At 39.8% G+C, this 23,602-nt stretch overlaps 2 protein-coding genes across 6 annotated transcripts in view; one reads left to right on the top strand and one right to left on the bottom strand.

Annotated features, from left to right (window-relative positions):
- LOC121952532 (band 4.1-like protein 1) overlaps positions 1 to 5,717 on the top strand; it is a 111,518-nt gene extending 105,801 nt beyond the window's left edge. For all 5 annotated transcript variants that reach the window (XM_042499291.1, XM_042499307.1, XM_042499299.1 and 2 more), the window contains 4 exons: positions 1,246 to 1,341; positions 1,590 to 1,670; positions 1,782 to 1,901; positions 2,803 to 5,717. In XM_042499291.1, the coding sequence (XP_042355225.1) occupies positions 1,246 to 1,341; positions 1,590 to 1,670; positions 1,782 to 1,901; positions 2,803 to 2,808 (303 nt within the window). In that variant the 3' untranslated portion in view covers positions 2,809 to 5,717. The remainder of the gene's footprint in view (positions 1 to 1,245; positions 1,342 to 1,589; positions 1,671 to 1,781; positions 1,902 to 2,802) is intronic.
- A 4,663-nt stretch (positions 5,718 to 10,380) lies between these two features.
- The window catches only part of cntn4 (contactin 4), a 182,560-nt gene continuing 169,338 nt past the window's right edge, over positions 10,381 to 23,602 (bottom strand). Inside the window, exons 13-22 of the mRNA XM_042495354.1 lie at positions 21,544 to 21,664; positions 20,066 to 20,224; positions 18,095 to 18,244; positions 17,330 to 17,400; positions 14,477 to 14,711; positions 14,066 to 14,181; positions 12,920 to 13,106; positions 12,723 to 12,835; positions 12,457 to 12,625; positions 10,381 to 10,649 (exon numbers count right to left, since the gene is read on the bottom strand). Coding sequence (XP_042351288.1) covers positions 10,558 to 10,649; positions 12,457 to 12,625; positions 12,723 to 12,835; positions 12,920 to 13,106; positions 14,066 to 14,181; positions 14,477 to 14,711; positions 17,330 to 17,400; positions 18,095 to 18,244; positions 20,066 to 20,224; positions 21,544 to 21,664 — 1,413 coding nt within the window. The 3' untranslated portion in view covers positions 10,381 to 10,557. The remainder of the gene's footprint in view (positions 10,650 to 12,456; positions 12,626 to 12,722; positions 12,836 to 12,919; positions 13,107 to 14,065; positions 14,182 to 14,476; positions 14,712 to 17,329; positions 17,401 to 18,094; positions 18,245 to 20,065; positions 20,225 to 21,543; positions 21,665 to 23,602) is intronic.

The following is a 23,602-nucleotide window of genomic DNA, read 5'->3' as shown; positions in this document are numbered from 1 at the left end:
TAAGGACCCTCATCTAGGCATGCACAATATTTTGGCAATGGTTTCACACCTGACACTGATCTGCAGGTGGCAGTAATGGGCTAAGTTATGTAGCAATGCACCACCAAAGTCAGGGAAGAGGAGGACAGCAAGTTAGTTTACATGGATGCAAACAATGGTGGATTAAAAATACTTTGCATTGCAAATGTTCAACTCATTTTCATCCCAAGTTGTCACATATTGCCACTTTGCAGTGAATTTCTACATCTACAAATTACGCTCTAGGTATCCTTCTGCGCCTGCGATTTACGTTCTGGGATTCCACAACCTTGATGTTAACACAAGCACATGGTGAGATTATGCTGCATGTGGTTATGTTTAGGCAACAAAAGCACATGGCAACCAATGCTGGGACGTTAACAAAAGCACATGCTGGCACAGATGGTTAGGTTAAGGCAAAACGGGCACATAGTAAGTTGTAGGAGTGAAAAAAACGTTCAGACGGGAAGTGAACTCCTGATTAATACCTGAAAGTTTGGAGTTTGTTGGACCCATCCACTGCCCCTCCCTCCCATCCTATAGGGACCCTCATCCTATAAAAGGTGGCTTTTGGCGTTGGGATCTTACACCGAAAGCACTGCAAGAGCTGCGTTTTTTGACAACCTGGAATGAGAAATATTTTATGAAAAAGCAATTGAATGTAACACATTTGTTGGTGCTCAAACATCCCCCAAAGTGCACTTGGTACAGCTCTATAGAGCACCTTTAGTGATGTGGGTATTCACATGTAAGAGAAAACCTAACAAAAGACAAATTATAGGAAATGGAGTTGAAATTGGATCCATACTGGGGGGAAAATGTCAGGATATCTCGTGCTCTCGAGCTTCAATTTGGACCATTTTTTTTAGAAAAATCTTTCTTGGAAGTACCCCAATTTCATACAGGTGCAGTAGTGAATTTCTGGAGTACCTCGTAGATGGAGGAATGCTTCGGTCTCTCTCTCTCTCTGACCCCTTCCTGGTCTCTACGAAATGAGAAAGTGTCTGACACACATCACATAAATAAAATATCATGTCAAAAGGCTCCCACCAGTACCCAGCTGTGATACTCACCACGGGAGGTTGAGGCCCCCTGGCTGAGACAACACCTCATGTTGTGTTATGAGCATGTGTGTGTGTGTGTGTGTGTGTGTGTGTGTGTGTGTGTGTGTGTCTGCAGTGTGTCCCTCTAAGTGTGTATAACTCACATCTAATGACTGTGCTGCAGGTAAAAGCTGGAACCCAGGGGAGAGAATCTGTTGTGTCCCCGCTGACCATCACCGCTGAGAGCGTCACCTCAGCAACCACAACTCAAGTTACCAAGGTAACACCTTATGTGTTCCCATGGATACAGTTTAATGACTAGGGCTTGGAGTCAGCCCACTACATCTGCATGTTATGGTACACTCTTATTAAATATGTCTCATCGACATGTAGGAGTAGATGACCGAATAAAACTAATAAATGGAAAGGAAAACAAATATATTTAAGATAAAGGTGCCACACAGTGTAGTGTAATAATGTCATAAACTCTAATGATGATTCATAAAATTAAATTCTTGCTGTATGCAGACTGTGAAAGGAGGCTACTCGGAGACCAGAATCGAGAAGAGGATTATAATCACAGGAGACGATGATGTGGACCAACATCAGGTGAGAAGGACTATTACAGAAATACTGCAGCACGTGCAATCTATGTTCAATAAGTCATAAGGCACAGGAAGCCAATATGTGAGGTTTATGACCTGTGCGTCATGTGCCCAGGCCCTCGCCATGGCCATCCAAGAGGCCAAGCAGCAGCACCCCGACATGCTGGTGACAAAAGCAGTGGTTATCAGGGAAACAGAGTCTCCCACTGAGGAGCTGCAGCAGCAGCAAGCAGAGGTATGTGACTCCTACACTGCTGACAGTGTGGTCATGAGATCAGAGTGCAGGTTACAAGATTACTGCCTTTGGTGTGCTTCGACTGATTAATGCGCATTCAATGCACAGGGGCCCAAGAGGCAGAGGTGTGGACTCCAGTCACATGACTTTTACTTGAGTCAGACTCCAGTCCTAAATTTGATGACTTTAGACTTGACAAAAACAAAAAAAGACTTCCCACAAGGCTCAAAGATGGAAAAGTATGTTATTTTAAAAAAAGTGCCACCAATCAATTCATTTCCTGAATGAACTAGCATTATTGCTATTAATTACCAGCAAGTCAACACTAAATTCTCAGATCCACTTTGTTTGAACCAATCTGACATCATCCAGCACCAATTTGGGAAAAAAAACACCAAAGATAAATTTTGTTCCACAACAGAAACTGTGAAAAGGTCAAAAAAAAGCAGTATACAAAAAGTGTGGGTAAAAAAATTTCAAACAGAACAGCAACAAATTTACAACAAACTTTACAAATAAATGACTTATTTAGGACTTGTAACTCAAAGTTTAGGACTTTTGACTATACTGGGGTGATCTCAATTTTTTACTTTTGGACTTAACTTGGGACTTAAGTGCAAAGACTTAAGACTTGCAAAACCATGACTTGGCCTGACCGTGACTAAGAAGTCAGAGGGCCCCTGGGCCAGAGCACCTGCTTGAACATTTCTTGTTTGAATGTTAAGGAGCTACCAAGAGACAAAAAACAGCTACAAAGAGACACAAAATGACACCAAATGAAAAAATACCAAAAACAGACTCAAGGTGATACAAAAAAGCTATAAAGGGATGCAAAATGACATGAGTGTCTTATTCAGATAAAATGGGTCTTTTACATTTTTCATGTGTTGTCTCTTTGCAGTCCTGATCGGCCATGGTGGCTCCTGAGACGGGGGGACAGGAGAGGATCCTCAAACTGTGTGTCTCCTGCCCCGCCCCCGCAGTACGCCACCACCCAGATACGAGGACTCTCTACCCCGCCTGTGTAAACGCCGACACGAGAACAGACTGCATTCCATGAAGCAGTAGACCTCCACTCCTGTCCCTTTAGACAAACCAACTGTGACGCGGCCTCCGACCCAAACCCGGCCTCCCAGCACATCCCAGCCCTACGCCTCCCTCATGGACCAGTCTTCTGTTGGACGATTTACCACTTGGTTTAAGCAAGTGGAGCGATGCAAGCTTGAAAGTGAAACGCGGTCACAGCTGTATGATTTCACCTCTGTAATATGTCTGAAACTTTACTCCATATTATTTAATCGAATACATTTTGACTAATTTATCCCCATAACCACCACCACCCCTGCCGCCCCAACAGCCCTCCCTCACAGATGATTTCTTTAAGTAATAAAGCCCCCAATCATCTGCCACATGTAAAATAAATAATATATACGAGCAGAGGAGGGTTGAGCGGACGCATGGGGACATTTCTGGTGGTGGTGGGGTGGGGAGGTTGGCGCAGAGTGGCAAGATGTGGCCTTTTGCTCTATGTCGCCACCTCCTGGCTGTGACACCTTCAGTATAATCAACAGCTGTCTTATTAGCTTTTTACATTTTTATCTATAGAGGATCTAATTTATGTCCAGTGTTTGCTTGTTTATGAAATATGTATAATATCAGATGATTATAATCCGCATGATTCAATTAAAAAATAGCAGAGGGAATGAAAAAATAAATACACGGACATATTTACATTTGAAATCTAAGACGATGGGACTTATGGAGAAAATATAAATAATCAGGCTGATAAGTAGTGGACACATTATTGAGTCCACTAAAGAAGGACCATGGTGGACACTTCAGTGGACAGCTGGAGCTCTCCTTTGGAACATACACTGTCCTTGTCCCACTCCCACCCCCCCACTCACTGTTATCATTTCGTCAACTCACCATCTACGTAAAGAAATGCTGGTCACACGTTTTGGGTACAGTTCTAGGATTTTTAGAGATATTTTATTATAAATGATGTTTTATCTAATAAGTTTCAGGAATGTGCTGATATGTTTTTATTTGATTTTACTGACTTCCAGTGAGAAACAGAGTTTGTGTGTTATTCTTGTGTTTTTAGACGCTTCAGTCTTAACGTTTGAACTTGCAGACACCTTTTGCAGAGGTTTTATTTTTGTTTGTTTGTTTGTGCTGTCACTTTGTAAGAAGTCCAGTGAAACACAACAAGTTAATCAAAGAGATCCCACCCAAAACTAGAGAGGAGTCTTTAAATTGTGATGCAATGAGGAGAAATGCAGTTGTTGTGTTGTTTGTCTGCTGTTCATTCAACATTTAAAATAATTTAAAAATATTGATCAAAGCCGCTTCAAAAAGCAGCTTTGAAAAGCAATTAGAAAAAAAAATTACATTTTGAATAGTATGTGCATGGTCAAAGACACTGCCTGAAACGTTTAAAAAAACCCACAAGATTAACATGGGTACTTTTATTTTTATTTTTTGGGGTGGATTAACTCTTTTAAGTTATGCTGTATGAGTTTGTATTTATAGGAGTGCTGAATGTGAGTCTTGTGCTCTTTCCTCCCTGTTCTCCCTGACAGACAAAGCCAGGACTCACACACTTAAACGCCGTATCTCCACACAACCTGTTGGCCGTCACATGACATATATCCTTTAATAATGTACTATGCATCACTTATCATAAATGAGAATCCGTCTGATGGACCCATGTTAGCCGTGTTGCCGTCATTGTTGTGCTACTGTTAACCGAAGCAGTGAAGCGCACTGCCTGTGAGATTTGCAATAAGCAGCCATTATTCTTATCCTCTGTCCTCTAAAGGGAGAAAACTGTGAACTCTCATGCTTATCGAAGCGTAACCAAAACCTATAACACGGAGTTAGTGATATTCAAAAGGAGCTTTTCCAACACTTGTGGCCATGGCTTTGTCGCCCCCTCGTCGTCTAATCCTACCAATCACCCTGACTTGAAACTGTCGTCCTGCTGTTTGTGTCTGAGGAAATGAGATTCCCCAAACTGATTCTTTGTATATTCTACTTTAATTTTTCTCTGGTCACATGACACTGGACTGTTGTAAAGGCACTTGCTTGCAATGATAGCAGCACATACTAGACCGTTGGGAAAATAATGTCTTTGCTGTAGTTTGGATACACTGCTGAGGGAAGAGAAATGACTGTATGCATCAGGAGAGACGTGCTGTGGGCGAGGTGGTGAGTTGAAGGATGGAGGACCTGTATTTATATATAAATACCCATACTTCTGTGTATTATCCTGTAAACTATGTAGAAATGGACGGGAGCAGGGATGTGTTTTTAAGTCGAGGCACTAAGTATAATCTGGAGGACAGTGTGAATGGGTGCCTTATGTTTGGGAGCAGGAGCCGGTTATCAGTGCTCGACTGAAAGTGCAGTTAATCACCGCGAGGCAGATGTAGAAGTGACCTCTCCTCTCAGTCCAAGGTGAAGAGGAGCTGTCTTGGAAGTGAATTACTGTCTTGTAAAGGATGTGACATTGAGCGCACTGGGGGAGAAGTCTTTCCGATTCTGGACTGTGATGTCCTCAAGCGAGATGAAAGCATTTATTGGCCCCATTAATGTAGAGAACCAGCATAGTTCAGATTATGGATATGAGCTTTTCTTTTTATTTTCTCCGTGAAGAGCGTCAAAACTGCTCTGATGTTTAACCTCCACCTTCAATTCTCCACTGCCTTTTGCTCTACATTCCCCTAGTGCTTGGTGGTGTGTATTTGCTGTATTTGCATTCAGTCTAAATGGAAAAACATACATGCATAAATAAATGTCTCAGTATGATTAAAACACAGTCTCTCTGAGGGATTTCACTTTGACTTCTTATCCTATAATGAAGAACTTGGAGAAATGTATTCTTATTAGCTTAATGGTAAGGCTTTTATACATTAATAATTCATCATATGTAATAAATTGTTTTTGTAATATAAGGGGAATGGGTGGTATTGTTATTGTAGTGAAAGAAAAGGGAAATTTCCTTGTTTTGTGCTACCACCTTGTGGCCAAATTCAGCACATACAACTGTGGTGTGGATTGTTAAGAAGGCATTTTGGCACCGTGAGTGCCATCTAGTGTATTTTCTGCTTCACTTCACTCTACATATAAAATGACCTTACATGTTGAAAGAAACTACCATAGTTTTTCAGGATTTAATGAATGTTTAGACAAAAAATATGCAGCAGATTTACTATTTTGACTTTTCTTTAAAGGAGCATTTCACAGATTTACACATCAAGATCAGTTTACTTAGCATGAGGAGAAGTACTATGAAAACATTTGTATAATGCAGCTCTTAAGGGGCTTTGTTAAGTCACAGGAAACAATTCCTGATGATGTGATAGATTTTCGGACTTTGCTTTTGAGGCTTCACATTTTTAACTTAAAATCTTTGGAGTTTGAAAGCTTGGGCCATTTACATGTGTGAAGAGTTTAATGATGAGATGGCAACATGTTGTAGTATTTGAAGTGGGATACAGTGGTGCCCCAGGAATTTTTTGTAGAGGTGTACAGATGTGGGCACGAAAAATCTTAGGTTGGCACACAAAAACTAAATGCCATAACTGAATATCAGGAATTTGAAATATAGAGGCAAATTGAAAACTATGTCAACATGGAGAATTAAGGAATTGTATAATGATATACCTTGGTTTCCCTATTTTACAGTTAACTATCTGACGTGAAAAGACTTATATGGTACAGTTAACACTGAGTTACACAACTATCCTATTTTATTGTGTTATGGGTAAGGGAGCCCTTTGAAAATGAAACTAAAAAGACAGAGATTTGGGGGCATAGTCTAGTGTATGAACACTGTTTTTTTGTCTCTTGTATGATCTCTTGTCTAACACCTAGTTTTTTATCATCTGAATGTGCAGAGTTTTTCTATCTCTTTGAAAATCACCCTGCCAGTTGATTTACCTTCACATTCCTTTATTTGAAAAGATACCACTACCTTTGCAAGCTTAAAAATGAGCTCACTAAAAACTCTTAAAAGTAGTAATATTGGCCTAATTATTTTTGCAATCATATAGGGATGGCCATGGTGATAACCTTCTCATTTTAAGTCATCACAGTCAGTGGACTTCCATGTCTACATATTCTGCTCTAGGCATCCTTTTACATCTGCTGTTGACATTCCAGGATGCTGCAATCAACGTCGGGGTGTGAGCAGAAGCACATGATTAGGATTTAGGCTACAGAGTCATGTTTAGTTAGGTTTAGGCAACCGAAGAACATCATGGTTTGGCTGTACGTTCATCCAGAAATTAAACAACGAGCTCTTGGTTGAAAAAGGGGTTTGTTGGACCCATCAACACAATAGGGACCCTCACGCTCCTTATATTATGTTGTTACCTGCAGCTTTTCAACCTGAGCCCAACAAGTGGCGTATCTTATGGCCGCAACAGTTTCCATCTGGCTGTGTTATCAGTTGATGCCGCCCAACCACATATGGAACAGCTGGCAGGGCCAAGTGCCATCCAGCTGACCAGCGGGAGATCATTACAACAAGAAGGGTTTCCTTTTGCCACTTTACAAACGGACGCTGCCTGGTGATGTATCATACCACAGCAAAAGGTGGCTCTTGGTGTCAGTATCTTACACCAAAATTGCTGACAATGCAGTGGTATTTGAAGAATAAAAATGGGCTGCCATGGCCCTCCCTAGCCCCCTTTGGGAGTACCAATGGTAGAATCTAGTGGTTTTTGGAACTTGACCCGTATTAGGGACTACAATTTGGGATGTCTGGGCCTCTATTGCTTCAGTTTTGGTGAGTACCACATTAAATCATTGCAGTAGATCTATAATTTTATACTAACAAAGTATCTAGCCCCTTAACTGATTGCTAAATTTAGATAAATAATATTACTATAGGTCTGTTCTCAAACAAGTCACATGCATTGATGGATGGACCAACAGAGCTTGACATTGTTCTATAAATCAATAATCTTTATTAACACAGTATAAACAACAAACAGCAACAGAGGAAACCCTCATGTAGAGCGTATATGGACAGTAGACCCAGTACATCGCAGAGGGGCTGACTGAGACAGAAGCATAGACATGGGGCTGATAGATGTGGTTCAGATTTCGTGGTACACATACAGTATACACAAACCTATCGGATGCATGGACCTTGCATGTTCCTAAAGCCATTCAGTCAGTTTGCGGATGGACAGAAGAGAGAGGACAAAGCACAGTCATGCTGAGCAACAGTTAGCTACAGTATGAAACAGAGTTATTACATAAAAACCAAGTAAATCATCTCTTTAGAAAGGTTCTTTTATATAAATGATTTGAAGTGTACAAAACAGTATATTACACATTTCTTGATGCATGATTCTGAGCAAGACCCAGTAGCCTACAGCACACTTCCCTTCAAAGTACAAACTACTTAACTGGATTACAAGCTACATACAGACTGCACTGTACGTCTGTAGCACGGCAGTCCCACATGGCATCAGGAGACTATGGGAAAAGGAAAAGATCAGCAGCATTGTCTTTTAATAAGAATACACACCTATAAAAATGCACCAGGCCTCATATATTGCCAATATCCCATGCGAAACAGCGGAATGCCATTTAAACTAACCTCGGTATCCTCAGCTTTGCACAAAGGACGCTGCCCCCCCCCCCCAATCCCAATCACATACAGTATCTATCAACACAGCAGCATGTAAACATCACCGCGGCTGCTTCATAGTTCTATGTTTCTAATGTTTTTGATATACATGTGATAAGTTAAGGCTCTTTAAGGACCTGAGGATTTTGAACATATGATGAGGCACACAGAAGGCAAAGAATAGCTCTAGACACAGGGCTAACCGAAAGAATGAGGAGCATGAGACAGCCACAAGGGTCCAGTCACCAGTGCAGTTCAATGGCCAAGGTCAAGGAACCCAGGGGAGATGCTCTCCAAAACAGCATGGTGCTATTTCTGGCAACAAGGTCAGTAAATATCACATGGATGACTTTAAGGATCCCATTGACTTTTTTGGGAGTTCTTTGTCAGCTTCCCCTGGCACCCAAAATATGGAATGCTAATGCCTTAGTATTAATTAGAGGATAGGTTTGGCTTTTTTCCCCATATGTACACAGATCACTGTAATAATTCTGTCTGTCCATGGACCCTTAACGGTACACTTATAATGTAATTTACAGCTCAGCATAAGCTAATAAGAAGCTTCAGAATTCGTCAATAAGCAGAATCAAGCAGGGATCTTTGTAAGTAAAAGTGTTTAATCCGAGCAACAAATTTACATGGGACTACCAAGATGCATCCCTCAGCACTTTGCCAGGCTTCAAGGAAATGCACCAGGCTTTGAAGACAATTTTTTTAAGGCCAAATAGTGGAGTTCCAACCAGGAGCGTATCATCAGATCCTGGGTACTATGCATAAGGAGTCTCAGTGCCCCTCTGCCCTTCCTCTCTTTTTTCTTTCTGTTTTTTTTTTTTTTTTTGCTTTTGCATTCTTTCTCTTTCTTTTTGTTTTTTCTGAACCCCAATTTCCCTTTCCCTTTCTTAAAACTCCAGGTGCAGGAGCGGAGTTAGGCCTTATTATATATATACGTTAGCCCTATCTTTAGCAGTGTAGTTGCACTGTAAAGGGCCACAATGGACAAGAGAATTGATTACAATGACTCAAAACTCAACGTACACATGTAAGTATTGCATTAAAACAGACTTTAAAAATCCCAACCTATCCCATACGTAATTAGCGCCAGTTAGCATTATCTGATTCAAAGGGATAACTGGATGCTAATATTGTTTTCAAATTTATATTATCTGCAGATTCATGTCTTGTTAATAGAAAATCTATGTGGATTGAGTCAATTAAAAAACAAACAAACAAACAAACAAAAAAACTAAATATGGCTAACTTCACTTGTGTTTGCCAGCACTAATACTTGACCAGCATGATAGAGCATTAGCATGTGCTGTCTGGAGACAGATTATTTCAAATGCTAATCCTCTCTTCACCCACAGTACTTTGGAAAATGGCCAATAATGACAAACATCCATGTTGATGAAGTCCTTCTGGTGAAATATTTGTGAAATATTGCAGAAACAGAAATGCAAAGATGTTACAGATAACAGTTGATAGTTCATTCACTTGAAGAAAAGAAACCACTCTGGTCTGTGAGAACCAAAGATACAAATATCATCTTATTTCAGAAGATAAAGGTGCTCCGTCAAATCACATTCTTAACCTCCAGAGTGGAAAATTTGATGATGTTATTTGCCATGCACTTAATTGTTCTCACCCCAGTAAGCCCAGACTGACTTCAAATCGATTGAGGAAAAAAAAAGAAAATCTATAAAAAGCTCAACATGTCATACAAAAAGATGCATATAAGACATTTTTCTCCTTATTTTGTTTTTTTCTTATGAAAGCTGCTTTGGTAACAACATAGTCACGACATCGCTCAATCTCCTTTACTTAGCGTGGGTGCTGAAGGGGACTCCTTCCCTGTCATATCTCAATGGCATGTTTTTTTTTATTTTTTATTTCTTCCTTCTGCCTCTAAAATCTAAATGAATGGATCTAGTTACACCAGAGTGGGCTGTGTTTGCGTTCCGCTGCAGAGCTGTCTTCACATCAGATGCAACGTCTGCTGGGAGCTGTTTGTCATAAAGATGTCCGTGCTGTGAAAGACAGTGCTATTGTACTGAGGGCTGATAGAGTGGAGACCTTGGATGCCGAGCCGACTGCGTTGGGGCCTGAAAAGGTATTGAAAACAACACCGCTGTTAGTCTGTTTTCTTTGGGGGGGTGGGGGGTGGAGTCAGACTTTTTTGCCATTTCATTGCTTGTGTCAGCCACCTCTCTAACTTGCCTATTAATGGTTTCCCACATTTTCATTTATCTGTGGCTCCCATGAATTTATTATATATTTTGGGAGTTGGACCAGTCACTAAGAGCACTCCTGGAATATGTTTATTGTTCAGTTATTCTTTGCAGAACCCTCTCCGAGTGCAGAGCGTACTCTGGGCACAGAGGGAGCAGTAGAGCCAGAGTCAGGAGAAGTGAAAGTAAAACTTAATCGCTTCTTGTAATGGGTCTAAAAGTCTGCAGCAGCCACTCCTATAATTCATGGATCCTATCACCTCTAACTGGATAGACAGATCAATTATCCACTCCGTGACTCGAACTCTTAAAACTACAGTGGCCCTGAGGGTCAAAAGACTGCAGTATATCAAAAAACACTTCAGTTTCCCTTTGGGAATAAAGAGTTTTTTTATTTTAACTTATACTCGTGATCTGTGAAAGGCAGCAATGTGCAGCAAGGCAAGTCCACCACAAATCAACAAAAAGAACAAGTACTTCCTTTTGTCTCAGACTGGCAGACAGTCAGTGCATCCAGTCAGCTACAAGGAATTCTCGTCCAGTAGTACCTACCTTCTATGGTTCAATTCTCACCAAACATTTTGTTTTGGGAATGTTACTTTATTTTCTAAAATCTTATTAAGGTGGTTATGTTTTGGGAAATGTTATTTTGTATTCTTAATTATTGTGTTGTTTTGGGAAAGGTTGTAGTATTTTGGGAAATGCTTTGTTTTGTTTTCTGAAATGTTTTTGTATTGGGAAATGTTATTCTGTTTTCTGAAATGTTTTTGTATTGGGAAATGTTATTCTGTTTTCTGAAATGTTTTTGTATTGGGAAATGTTATTTTGTTTTCTGAAATGTTTTGTTTTGGGAAATGTTATTTTGTTTTCTGAAATGTTTTGTTTTGGGAAATGTTATTTTGTTTTCTGAAATGTTGTCATTTTTGGGAAATGTTATTATGTTTTCTGAAATGTTGTCATGTTTGGGAAATGTTATTATGTTTTCTGAAATGTTGTCATGTTTGGGAAATGTTATTTTGTTCTCTGAAGTGTTTTATGTTGGGAAATGTAGTGATTTAGGAAATGCTATTTTGTTTTCTGAAATGTTGTTTTGGGAAATGTTACTTTGCTTTCTGAAATGCTGTAGTATTTTGGGAAATGTTTAAGTGTTTTGACCCTCAGGGCCACCATATAAAACAACTGATATGGGATTAATGAACTCAAAACGAGTACCCTTTGCACTGCATTCATGGACCCGTAAAAATGTCTCAATATAGAGAGGGGACATAACGATAAAAAAGGAACACACACAAGATTAAATTTCTATAAAAGGGAAATTAGTGGACCCCCACACCCTCTGTCATCATCTTCTGCCACCCTTAGATTCTAATTCTGTGGGGAAAACTATAATTGCAGCCTAAAAGCATTTATTTCTAAAAAATGTTTGATAGTTATTACTCAAGCAGAGAAATGAGACAGTGAAAGTATTTTAAATAAATCTCTCGACTTTTCGTGCAACGCTTGCATTACGGTGCCACGTAGAGGGCGTAATTACACAAATGTGTCATGTAGCGCATTATTTCCCCACTCTCTCCTGCTCCTATGGAGATCTTGATAGCTAATCTGTTCTGGCAAGACGGCAGCAGGGGAGTGGATTATTCAGCTCAGCCACGAGGGAGGCACTAACTAGCTCTCCACTGACCTGGTAGCCTCGGGATGGTGATCAGCCTGCTACTGCTGCCTTCCCCTCCCTCTCCAAATGGCTTTATCTGGATGATATAATCCTGGTCGGTGGGCAGAGCGAGCTCTACAGAGGTCGTGTTGGTTTCCATGACGTTGGGGCGGCTGTGTTGATTCTTCTTGTACAGCACCTGAGGACGAAAGGTGTATGGCAAGAGTCAGGCACAGAAGCAATAGCAGCATACACTATTTTCTGATAATAAAAAAAAAAAGCAACTGAGTGCTTACTTTGTAACCAGTGACCTCTGACTCATTCTCAAGGGCTTTGACCTGCTCCCAGTTCAATATAATCTTGGAGTTTGAAGCATTCCACCTCACTTTAACTGGCGGCTGACTGGGTGCTGAGAGCAGGAAAACACATTATTCACCTCAATGAAAAGCTGCACAGTGGCAGAGAGTGAGTTATAATTAGATCTGATACTTACGTGGTTTTTTGGTGGTAACGTTGACCGTGGAGCTGGGAGGCCCCGTTCCGGCAGTGTTATACGCCCTCACTGAGATGTAATATGTGGTGCTGCCTTTCACCCCACGGATAATAGTAGATGTTTGATTTCCTACAGTCTTTTGCACACTGGCCGTGTCTTCCCTTTCACTTCTACTCCAGTACCTCAGCTGAAAAGCAACAGGGCACAACCAGAGACGTGAGCGTGAGGAAAAAAACACGACAGACACCTTAAAAGCTTTCCGTTACACCCTGTCAATGAAGTGCAAACTGGAAACGGAGCGATGTGAACTCAACTGGACGGAAGATGTGAACTGGTCTGAAAACAAGCTTCAGCAGCGTGTCACCTCGTGTATCTTTTGCTCGCTGTGCTGTACATGCCCTATACGGCATGTCATGATTTTAGTTATGTGGTAAAGAGCGAGGTCAAATATGCAAAAGAATTTAAAAAAAATAAAATTAAAAAAAAAAGGAAAACAAAGACTAAGAATCCTCAAAAATCCCCTGCCATCAACTTCCACTGATAACAGATTTTCTTTGTCACCCTGCTTGTCAGGGCTGAAATAGCTGGCATGCTTGACAGCACAAATATAATTTGTCTTTCCTCACAGGAACAGTTTGCTCAGGCCCTGCTCCTCTGTTGACTCTGAGTGGTCAACAATTTATAAATCTGGCACTTTAAGCAATCCGGGGATGAAAACATCGCCTTTGTTCACATCTTGGATTTCAATAATGAGCAGAATTAAAATGACAAGAACTAACTGAGCGCAAAGCCAGTGTCTGAAACTGCTTTGTTGTGTGGATTAGAAGCTAAACGTTCCTATCCCTTAGAGTATTGCATCAGTACGCTAATCAGGGTGGTTACAGTACTTAGGTAAACAACAAGAGAAACACAACTAAACCCACAGGCGTGGGACTAGGCTGGACCATTTTGCATGCAGCAAGCTATTATCTCCTATGCCCAAGGTGCATGAGCCCGAAACACTCATCAATAATAGACGAGAACAAGATTCAACAGCAGTTGCCATGTGCCTGCACACGCACGCATGCACACACACACACGGACTCACACACCCTTGCATCCAATGAAAGCACACACACATAAGCAAGGTATTTCATTTTAGCTCACCTCATAGCCCAGGACTCTTTTTTTGCTGGCATTCCAGGGCAGCGCTTTCCACGAAATTTCAATCTCGGATGCAGAGAGGCTCTTGGCGCGGACCCTGGTGGGAGCTCGGCCAGGCTCTGGAGTTAATGTATAAAGACTCTGAATGATTTTAGAAGTAACACCGAGCTTTGATGACCCCTCAAAGCGGGAACATCAAAACTGTTTCAAAGCTCTTCCTTTTATCAGTACAACAGAGCGAAGGAAGTATGGGGAAGACGTCTGCAAGTGCTGATAGAAGAACGCTGGCTGCAAGATCACTGCAGCTGCTGTCCATGCCCAGGATGAATCTAGTAATGTACTCATATATTTACAGTGGCTGAGCAAGCAGAGCTGCTATGTTACACATTGTGTATGACACAAAATTATACGCACCTTCCTCAGCAGAGTAGATAGTGGTAACAGGTCCAAATGGCCCTTCCCCCTCATTGTTATAAACCCCGACCTTCACATGGAAAGGCGAGAAGGGCTGGATGCTCTCGTTCTTGAAGACATATTTTGATGCTTCAGCAGACGGTACAGCAGCCTGCATCCATCCTGTGGCACCGTGGGGCCGAAAAGCGACAACATAGCCAAAACCTGGTCCGTTCTGCAACTCCTCCGGAACCGGCTGTAGTAAAAAAAGAACGTTTAAAATAAAAACTAATGTCACCACAATTTTGTGCCAAAATCCTTCTCTAGGTATTAATTTAAAACTCTAAATTCATCACTTAGTAAACCTTTTAAAACCTGAAACAATGTTGCTTTTCTTATGCTGCTTTCAGATGCCTTTTAACAAGTACTTTAGCCTTGGAACTGTGAATTGGTGCGATTTCTTTTAAAAACATGGGAAAAAAGGCAATGGGTAAGAAATATTTCACAAATTACAAGCAATTAGTAAAGTTGGAAAACTATCATATATAAATGTCATGTTACTGAATTTTATAATTTCAAAGCTTTTTTTCAGGTAATTTACTTTTATTTATTCTTTTATATTATTATTATTATTATTGATTTTATTTTTTTAAAACAAATTTTCAGGCATTTTTTCTGTAATTTAAAAAAAATAATAATTTCTTGCTAACTTTGGGGTCATTTCTGTCTTTTCGTTGCTCATTGTGTTATTCACGTTTTTGAGAGAAATCAAGCCAATTTGCTCAGGTTTCAAAGGGTTAATACATTAATTTGTAACTCATTATGTACAACACATTTTGAAAACTACACCATGAGGAAAGACAATTTTTGGGGCAATGCTTGGCCTCAAATAAAACATGCTGCATACACAGGAACTATAACTGGACACATCCATTACACAGTACAGTGTACTCAGCATGATACCATAAACTCAGCTGTTGTCCAGAGTGATAACATGGCTCATACATTTATAGCCACAGATTTTCCATTCTAGTGGATAAACCCACCCTCCACTCTCCTCCTCTAATAGATACATGTTCATATAAAAACTCACTTTATTTTTTCCTCCTGTTTTAGCCCTGCTAGATATCTCAACTCTGGACAGCCCCTGATTTCTAATGAATATTCTTTTGAGTATGTTTTTGGTTTTATAAAAAGCTCGCCATACAGTGGATAGCACTTACAGAAGGATCTCAAATTATAAATTATGATACGAAAACGATTTGTAAATGTAAATTAATGGACTTACATGGTGTGATTTACATGTGGTGTGCCACAAGGGTTGATTCTGGTACGCCTCTTGTTCCTCATTAATATCAATGATGTGAACACTGCATCTCCATCAGTGATTCTATAGATGATACTAGTTTCTTTTCCTTCATGGAAACATTTTTCCACACTTATTTTGAAATGGATGAATTGAACTTTCTCCAAATAAGTCTTGTTTAAATAAGTCTAATTTCATGATTTGTTTTGCCAAAAACAAATGGAAATTGAATTGGAAATATGACACTCATTTAATTATCAGCAACATAAAAAACATCAATTGGTGTGGGAAATGGAATAACTGTTTTTCTTCTTTGCAAGTGCTCATTAACACTTTACCACATTTTTTTTACCTATATGTCACACTTCCAGTTTTCCTTATCCACTGTGAGGTATCAAGGACAGAGGGATAGCGTAAGCTGGAAAGCACTCTGAAATATTGGGCTTTATAAACTGAAGTGAGCTGAATTTAATTGAACTGAAGTGCATTAATTTCAGTCTGGGCTGGAACTTTTTCCACCAACCTTAAAAAGCTTCTTTCTTTACAGAATAATTGTGAGATGTGCTACATTTTATAGTGAGATTGAACATCCAGCAACACTTGTGATTTGAATGTTCCTTTTTTGCCGTACATGTAACAAAATCCACTAATCCACATTTATGTATTGTGGCTGTCTTTTTTTCAATAATTGACATCTGTACATACAGTTTATTGTGTTTTTTATTATTGGCAAGTGTATTTTTTTTCCAGTTTGCACTTTGCACTAATGCTTCATTATTATTCTATGAATTCCCTGTGTTTCATTACATGTATAACTGAGCTTAACATTGCCTGTAGTGCCACCATCAGGCCAAGATCCGAACACTAAACAGAAAAAAATTCAGTATCTATTGGGCAGATTACAGAGGTGTCATACCCATTTGACATGACAGTGAGAACCCAAAGGTCTTTTGCACTACTGCTACCCTTGGGACAAAAGTTACATTTTTAGCCCCACCATAGGTAATGCTTTAAGCTTGTAAGCACAAGCCAAAATTAAAAATGCAACACTGCACCCCTGCTTTTATGTCCAAAGGAAAATGCCTCAGGAATTTTCGGTGCTGAGGCGGAGTTGCAGCTCCGTTAAGCAGAAGTTAGACTTTAATTGAACTCTTGCATATTGAAACATCAACACCGATTCTGTAAAATGTTTCACAGCGGGGGCTGATGATTTTTGAGAAGCCCGAATAAATATAAGCTTTTGGAGCTGAACTGATATGCAAGGGGCTTTGTAGGAAAGAAATATAAAGAAAGACAGAGAGAAAGAAAGAAAGAAAGGGAAAACAATTTAAAAAAAAAAAAGTTGGGACTTCGAAGGAACCATTGAGTTTAATTATCTTATTGAAACCTCAAAAGCATTTTTCTCTCCCCTAGGGTGACAGCAGCAGTTATTGCCTCTCTGTTCTTAAAAATGAAATGCCATACATTAAGCCGTTCCGCTTAATGAAACAGAGGCCCAGATCCACAGAGAATAATGACATCTGGCTCACTCCTCTATGGGTGAGGGGGTCCTGAGCAAGCTTGCTTACCTCCCATGTGATGACTAATTCGGAGCGACTGCCACCGCCTCCACTCACATTAGCTGGTGTGACCTTCGGAGCTGGAGGAAGAAGACAGATCAGCTTAGCCCTGTTGACTTCACACGATGCCTAAGAAGGCACATGTAATCATTTTTCATGTTGCTACTCCCAAACTGCAGAGAGTCAACTTTTCGACACATTTGAACTTCAACATCCAGAAACCCTTGTAGATATCAGCAAATTGCTGTGTATTTGCTGTCATGGCCAGCCCGTGGTGCTTTTTGCACCAAATGATACTGAATAGGGCGAGACATATAGAAACCAAATGATCCAACCTTGATGAACTAAGCTCTCTAGTGCATTATACTGCTTTTTAGAGATGACTTGTAATTTTTCAGTATAAGTTTTCTTGTGCCAGAGAGTGGACCAAACCAAATGACAGATCTGCGTATTGAAGAATTTATGGGACCTCCATGTGGGGTGCTGTTTGACATTTTGGGTAATATGCTTGCCAAGACTTAGATGAAAAGATTGATACTGCTCATATATGTGGTCATTAAATATGAAGCTAATACTTGGAGACTGTATGGTGCAGCTCCGACCAGAGGTAACAAAATATGTCCAATAGCACCTCTAAAGAAAATAGTTTACTATTTTCAAAGAGAAAAAAAAACCATTTAAGTAAACATTTCCTTGGAAGGTTAGAACAAACAAATATGGCAAACATTTTTGAAAGAGGCATAAGAAAAGTTTTCTTTCTCATGCAGTACATACAGGTCCCCTTTGTCCTTGCTTGTTTAGATGGCTTGCTGGGCTCGCCGGTCCCGATGGTGTTGCTTGCCAGGACTCGAAACTCATACTCCACCCAAGGGCTCAGGTCTATTACTGTAGCTGTCAGCCGGTGGCCCCCCACCACCTCAGGAACTGGCAGAAAACACACAGTGCCCCCTTCAGTATCAAAAAACTCTGTGGGTGTGTGTTTTCTATGTGTGTGTCAGCTTAGCATCAGCAGCAGAATGTCCTCCAGGCTGACAGGCCTGTCAGGACTCCACCACAGGTACAAAGGACAGGTGTAATCCCTCACAAGGGCACATAATGCACACACTAAGACTAAAAAACAACCTCACAATTAGGCCTGTCATGACAACACCTTACTGACTTAATGAGGTCTGCAAAACTGTTAAATGTCCATATATATATCCATATTGCCTTTATAGGTGTGTGTGTTTACATAAGAATGTTACCAACATTTCACGCTGTTCTCTTGAAATGTTTACACATTTACAATTTGTATATAACCAGATAATCATGTCAGTAATTTGTATAAGTCAGTAATTTGTATAACCATGTCATCAGACAGACGGTGATCACTGTACCTTTACTCACCTTAACCTAATGTACCTTTACTAACCTAAATCTAATATATGCAGCTTTACTTACAAAAACCTAACTTACGCACCTTTACTTACCTAAACCTGATCAATGTACCTCTACTTACCTAAATCACTCATCTTTATTTCCCTGAACTGGACCCATGTAACTTTACTTACCTAAACCTAACATACGTAATTTTGCGTTAAGTACCTAACTTCAAAATAAGAATGTAACATCATTTATAGGTTGCTAATTCCTTAGCTATCATAAAAGACAGTTGTGTGAGTATCTATTGAAATGTTAGCCAACATGATGCCAGAATAAACAGCAATGTATTCTCTACCTTTGTAAGACCTGGGCAGTGCCTAAGCCGAATAAACAGGAAAAAAACTTTAGTTCCCCTCAGTTTTACCCTGTAGGGACCCAACTGAAACACAAACACACACTTATTTGGAGTATTTAAAAGGTTTTTAAAAAAGTTAATTGCGCTTTTAAATGGTGTACATATTATTGTATTATTATAGTGTGTCATTATGCTGTTTTTATTATATCAGTGATATAAAGCAGTCTCAAAATGACAATAATATAATTTAGAGCAAAATAAAAAAAATCTAGAGCAAAATATCACCAAACAGTAGTAATCACGACAGGCCTCGCAACAATACATAAATACTACATACAAAGAATTGCACTTTATAAACTATAAACTTAACTAACTATAAACACAACTATAAACTCTAATTTGGAGATATTTTCTTATCACTCCAGTAAGATATGTGATATGGCACGGTATGTGCATTGCTGGATTTGCATCAGAGCATCAAACTCACAGTGATTCAAAACATAGAAACAAAATCGAGACGAGTCCACTTGAAACAACAAAAAGTCAATTTCCTTTCTTGAAGGAATTCTGTCTACCTGCAAGGTCATACTGCAGGTCTATTTCAAATATATGATCCTGATGTGGTAAATCAATGAGGCCAGTAAAAGTATCTGAGATCAAAGTGTCCTTAATTCACAGAAATATCAATAGAACAAGGTATACAGTATGGCATAAATGCACATTATACCAATCATGCGTGAATGCTCAGCCCCATTAAAGAGGATGTGGGGAAAAATTACAGAAGCGCTATCACTTAACTACACTATCAAATTACAGCCTTGGCAGCAAGCTTCATCATCAGGATGAGAACCACGTTTCAGGATTCCCGGGAGTCCGATAAAATGGCGGTCAATGGTCATGCTACAATTGCGTACCATTTGGTGCTGGGGTAAAAATTACATCTCCAATATTCTCACAGGCGAGGCAGAATGAAGAGTGGCCCCCTCCATGTGATTGGAGGAGGCCACGGCTGGTTGGAGAGAGCTTACCTGTGGTGACAGCCTGCCACCCGAGGGAAAATGGTGTCCTGGCCTGGATGGTGTGTGCCGTAATTGGACTGTGATTATCGGGACCAGGCCTCCAGGACAGAGAGGCTGTGGTATCAGTGATTTCTTCTACATGGATGCTAGTAGGGGGCCCCGGGGGACCTGATAGATGGTATAGCCAGGCAGGGGAAGAGGAGAGAGATAGAGAGACAGAGAGACAGACGGAAGAAGGAGGGAAGAGGAGGGGGGGATGTAAATCAGGAGGAGATGGAAAGATGGTGGAGAGAGTCGCAGCAGTTTTAGCACCTGCAGCTACTGTAGCGAAGTGAGTGAAACCTTTGGGAGCGATTTGGTATAATTAGACAGTAAATTTCCTTTAAACCTTGAAGAGAGAAATTTCTATTTGCCTCCCTTTTCATTCTGGCCTTTTATTTCTTCATCAGCGAGGCAAAACAAGTCACAGTCAATCATTAACAAACTTCTTTCTGCTGCAGTGGATGAATGACAATAAGTGTTTTAAAAGCTTAAACATCCTTAACCCTTACATCCTGCTTAGCTGTTTGGCAGAGCACATTTTGAGTCACTATATCTGAAAAATGTGTTGAATTCAATTTAATCTGATTGAGCCATCTCTACCATTTGGTTTGGGTATGTTATGCTAAAAAAATTCCTCTAGATGTCACTGTGTCTTTAGATTGATTGATTGATTGATTGATTTCTTTGTTTTTCGTGTCATTCACACAATGTGCCCAGCTCTCATGGGTTTATAATAAACATAAACTGCAGTTGCAGCAGTCAAATAATTCATTACATTTCATTTCATTACAAAGATTAGAAATTATTTAAACAGAATATTTCTTAAACAAAATATTCTGCCTTCTTTCCCAAGCTTTGAGCAGGGAAATTTGCAACAACCTGGCCTTTTATGGTAAAAGTAGTGATGCTAGGATAATAAATGCATTTTATTATGAAATAACAAAGGATAAATATTAACTGTTGTTAATACCATATATTAAATATTTATCCATTATATATCTTTGGTGAAAAAAAAATACAGCAGTATGATTTTTCAACCATTTCTCAGATGTTTTCAAAGTAGTGTAATGGTAAATATGAATGGAAATAATACTTGTACTGGCAATACTATGAATTTCATAGTCACAAATTAATATATGTTGGCATACTAACATAGTACACGCATTATAACTGTATATGAATTGTACTTTTAAATTTTTCTCTGTTTTACCAGTACCATGAATAGCCATTTCAACCTTGTGGCAGAGGCCTATATTAAAAAAAAAACCAAAAAAAAGTACAGTGTCTTTTAAAAAATAAAGATTGATTTTTGTATAGTAGGGAATAATGGGAAAAAAATAAACATTTTGGGTTGTTTTTTCTTGGTCATGGCTTTATTGTCAGTAATCATTCTGAGTTGGAGTATGTTGATTCTCAGTGAAAGCAGAATGAACATTTTGGCTCACCTCTGACAACCAAGTCCACAGCGATGGAAATGCTGTCCACCTTCGTTTGCACGGCGCACGTGTACTTCCCCGCATGCCTCAGCTGGATATTTCGAATCATAATGTCTCCTGCCGAATGCTGCTGTCATTCAACACATGCACACACACAAACACACACAAGCACACAGAGGTCCATAAGCAACATGGTACGCCTCCAGCTATTCAAAAACAATACTGACTTTCCAGTCACATGGGAACCAAACCAGCTGAACACAAAGCTCATTCTCATGTATGTGAATCTTTCAAAAAATAAATTCCTCATGCAGCATCTCCTCCAAAAAAGCTGCACTGAAATACCTCTCCATGTTGGGCACACTTGATGCTTTTATTTTATTATTATAATTAGAGAAATGCACATGCTCAGATAGCTTGATTTTGGCACGGCGCAGCCTAATGGCAAGTCTGATCGCTGCGTCTTTAAGGGAGCCTTTTATTCTGTCTCTGATTGCAATTCCCACTCCCACATCATCATTTCATCAGAGCAGGTTCTGTAATAAATTGGACATGCGGAAAGATGTGGTAAAATGGCAGTAAGAATTCTATGGAGTGGCTGGCAGCTTAATCAACGTATGTGTAGATGCAGAGCAATTTATTAGCCGGAGTAGGCTGTAAATTATGGTCTAAGAAGTGAATCACAGAAGTAACAGGATAGACACCTCACTGCTGTATTTTTTTATGCCTGCAGTTTTTGAGGGAGCCTTGAATTTTCTTTTAGGTGAAAAATAAGTCTGCGTATCACATGCTGAGATGTATGCTGCGAACCTTTGGAAGTATACAGCGGCTGACTGAGACTGGTTGCAGGGTGCGTATGTAAATTTCATTTTAAAATAAACCACAGGCAGCAATTTTCTGCCCATAAATAATACACTTGATACAAACATTCCCCTCTGCACTGCGGCTGAATTTCTTATGACCCGGCTAAAAGAAGAAAAAGGTATAATATTGATGTAGCAATGAATCTTCAGTCACCTCTTGACCTTAAGCCAATAAAATCTCTGAAGGTGTTGAAAAATAAATCAATGGCTTTTATGCAGCACAGGAGCGCAGTGGCGCTAACAGAATGAGCATTCTTCAACACGGCACAATCAGGTTTGTTTCTTCATCACTTATTATGTATTCTGGGTCATCAGCAAAATGATGTATAAGTTGGGACAGAAGGTGGGTTTCTGAGCAACTTCATCATCGAATGACTCGAAGCTTATGGAGAGATTAACATGCTCAATAACTCAAAACGGAAACCTGTAACCTCACAGTGCAGAATTAGCAGTTTGCATGTAGCTATCTGATCAGAATCATGGATTTCAAACAGACACTGCGGGGAGAAACGCCTGTTTAAGGTAAGGCAGCTCACTGTTATTGTGTGTGTGTTTGATGAACATTGCAACAGGCTCTATTTGGGTGATCATTTAAAGTTTCAGTGTGGTACTTTGTGATAGTGGTGCAGAGTGGTGGCTGTATCTGGAAACTGCATTATGTATTTTAATATTTCAGAAGGGGAAAAAAAAATCACAAACAGTTGTGTGGTGCCTCTTTCCATGATCCTGTGTGGCTGATGAGTACATAATTCTGAATAAACACACTAAATCCTGCATTGACACAGTTTCATATGAGTGAAGCTTTCCTGTTTGCACTGAGGTTTAGCACAAACGTAGCATATCTGAGATAAATCTAGTGCAGTATTCTAATGGTGAACAACTTCATACAGCATTGTCAGTGGGGAAGCTTCTATGCTCTTTATTACATATACTTAAGTTACTTTAATACCGATGCCACCTTTATGTTTGTGTTAGGAGGCTTGTGTGCTTTCCATCTACGCAGCTCGTTCACAGTTTGAGATATAATATCCAGCCCAGTCACTTGAGGGAAATGTTGGCATTTTAAATTTCTGCAAACCACAAAACATGTATGTGTTTCAAATGTAGCATATGAGCTTTCATAGTATATGAGTTGGCTTTTTTCAGGACTGTGGATGGTGTGGTATCTAGGCGAGAAGCCTGCTGAGCTGCAGACCACTGTTAAA

The sequence above is a fragment of the Plectropomus leopardus genome, chromosome 2 (assembly GCF_008729295.1).
Source record: "Plectropomus leopardus isolate mb chromosome 2, YSFRI_Pleo_2.0, whole genome shotgun sequence".
NCBI lineage: Eukaryota > Metazoa > Chordata > Actinopteri > Perciformes > Serranidae > Plectropomus > Plectropomus leopardus.
The sequence above is the reverse complement of the archived record's forward strand: the minus strand, read 5'-3'. Positions and strand labels throughout refer to the sequence as shown.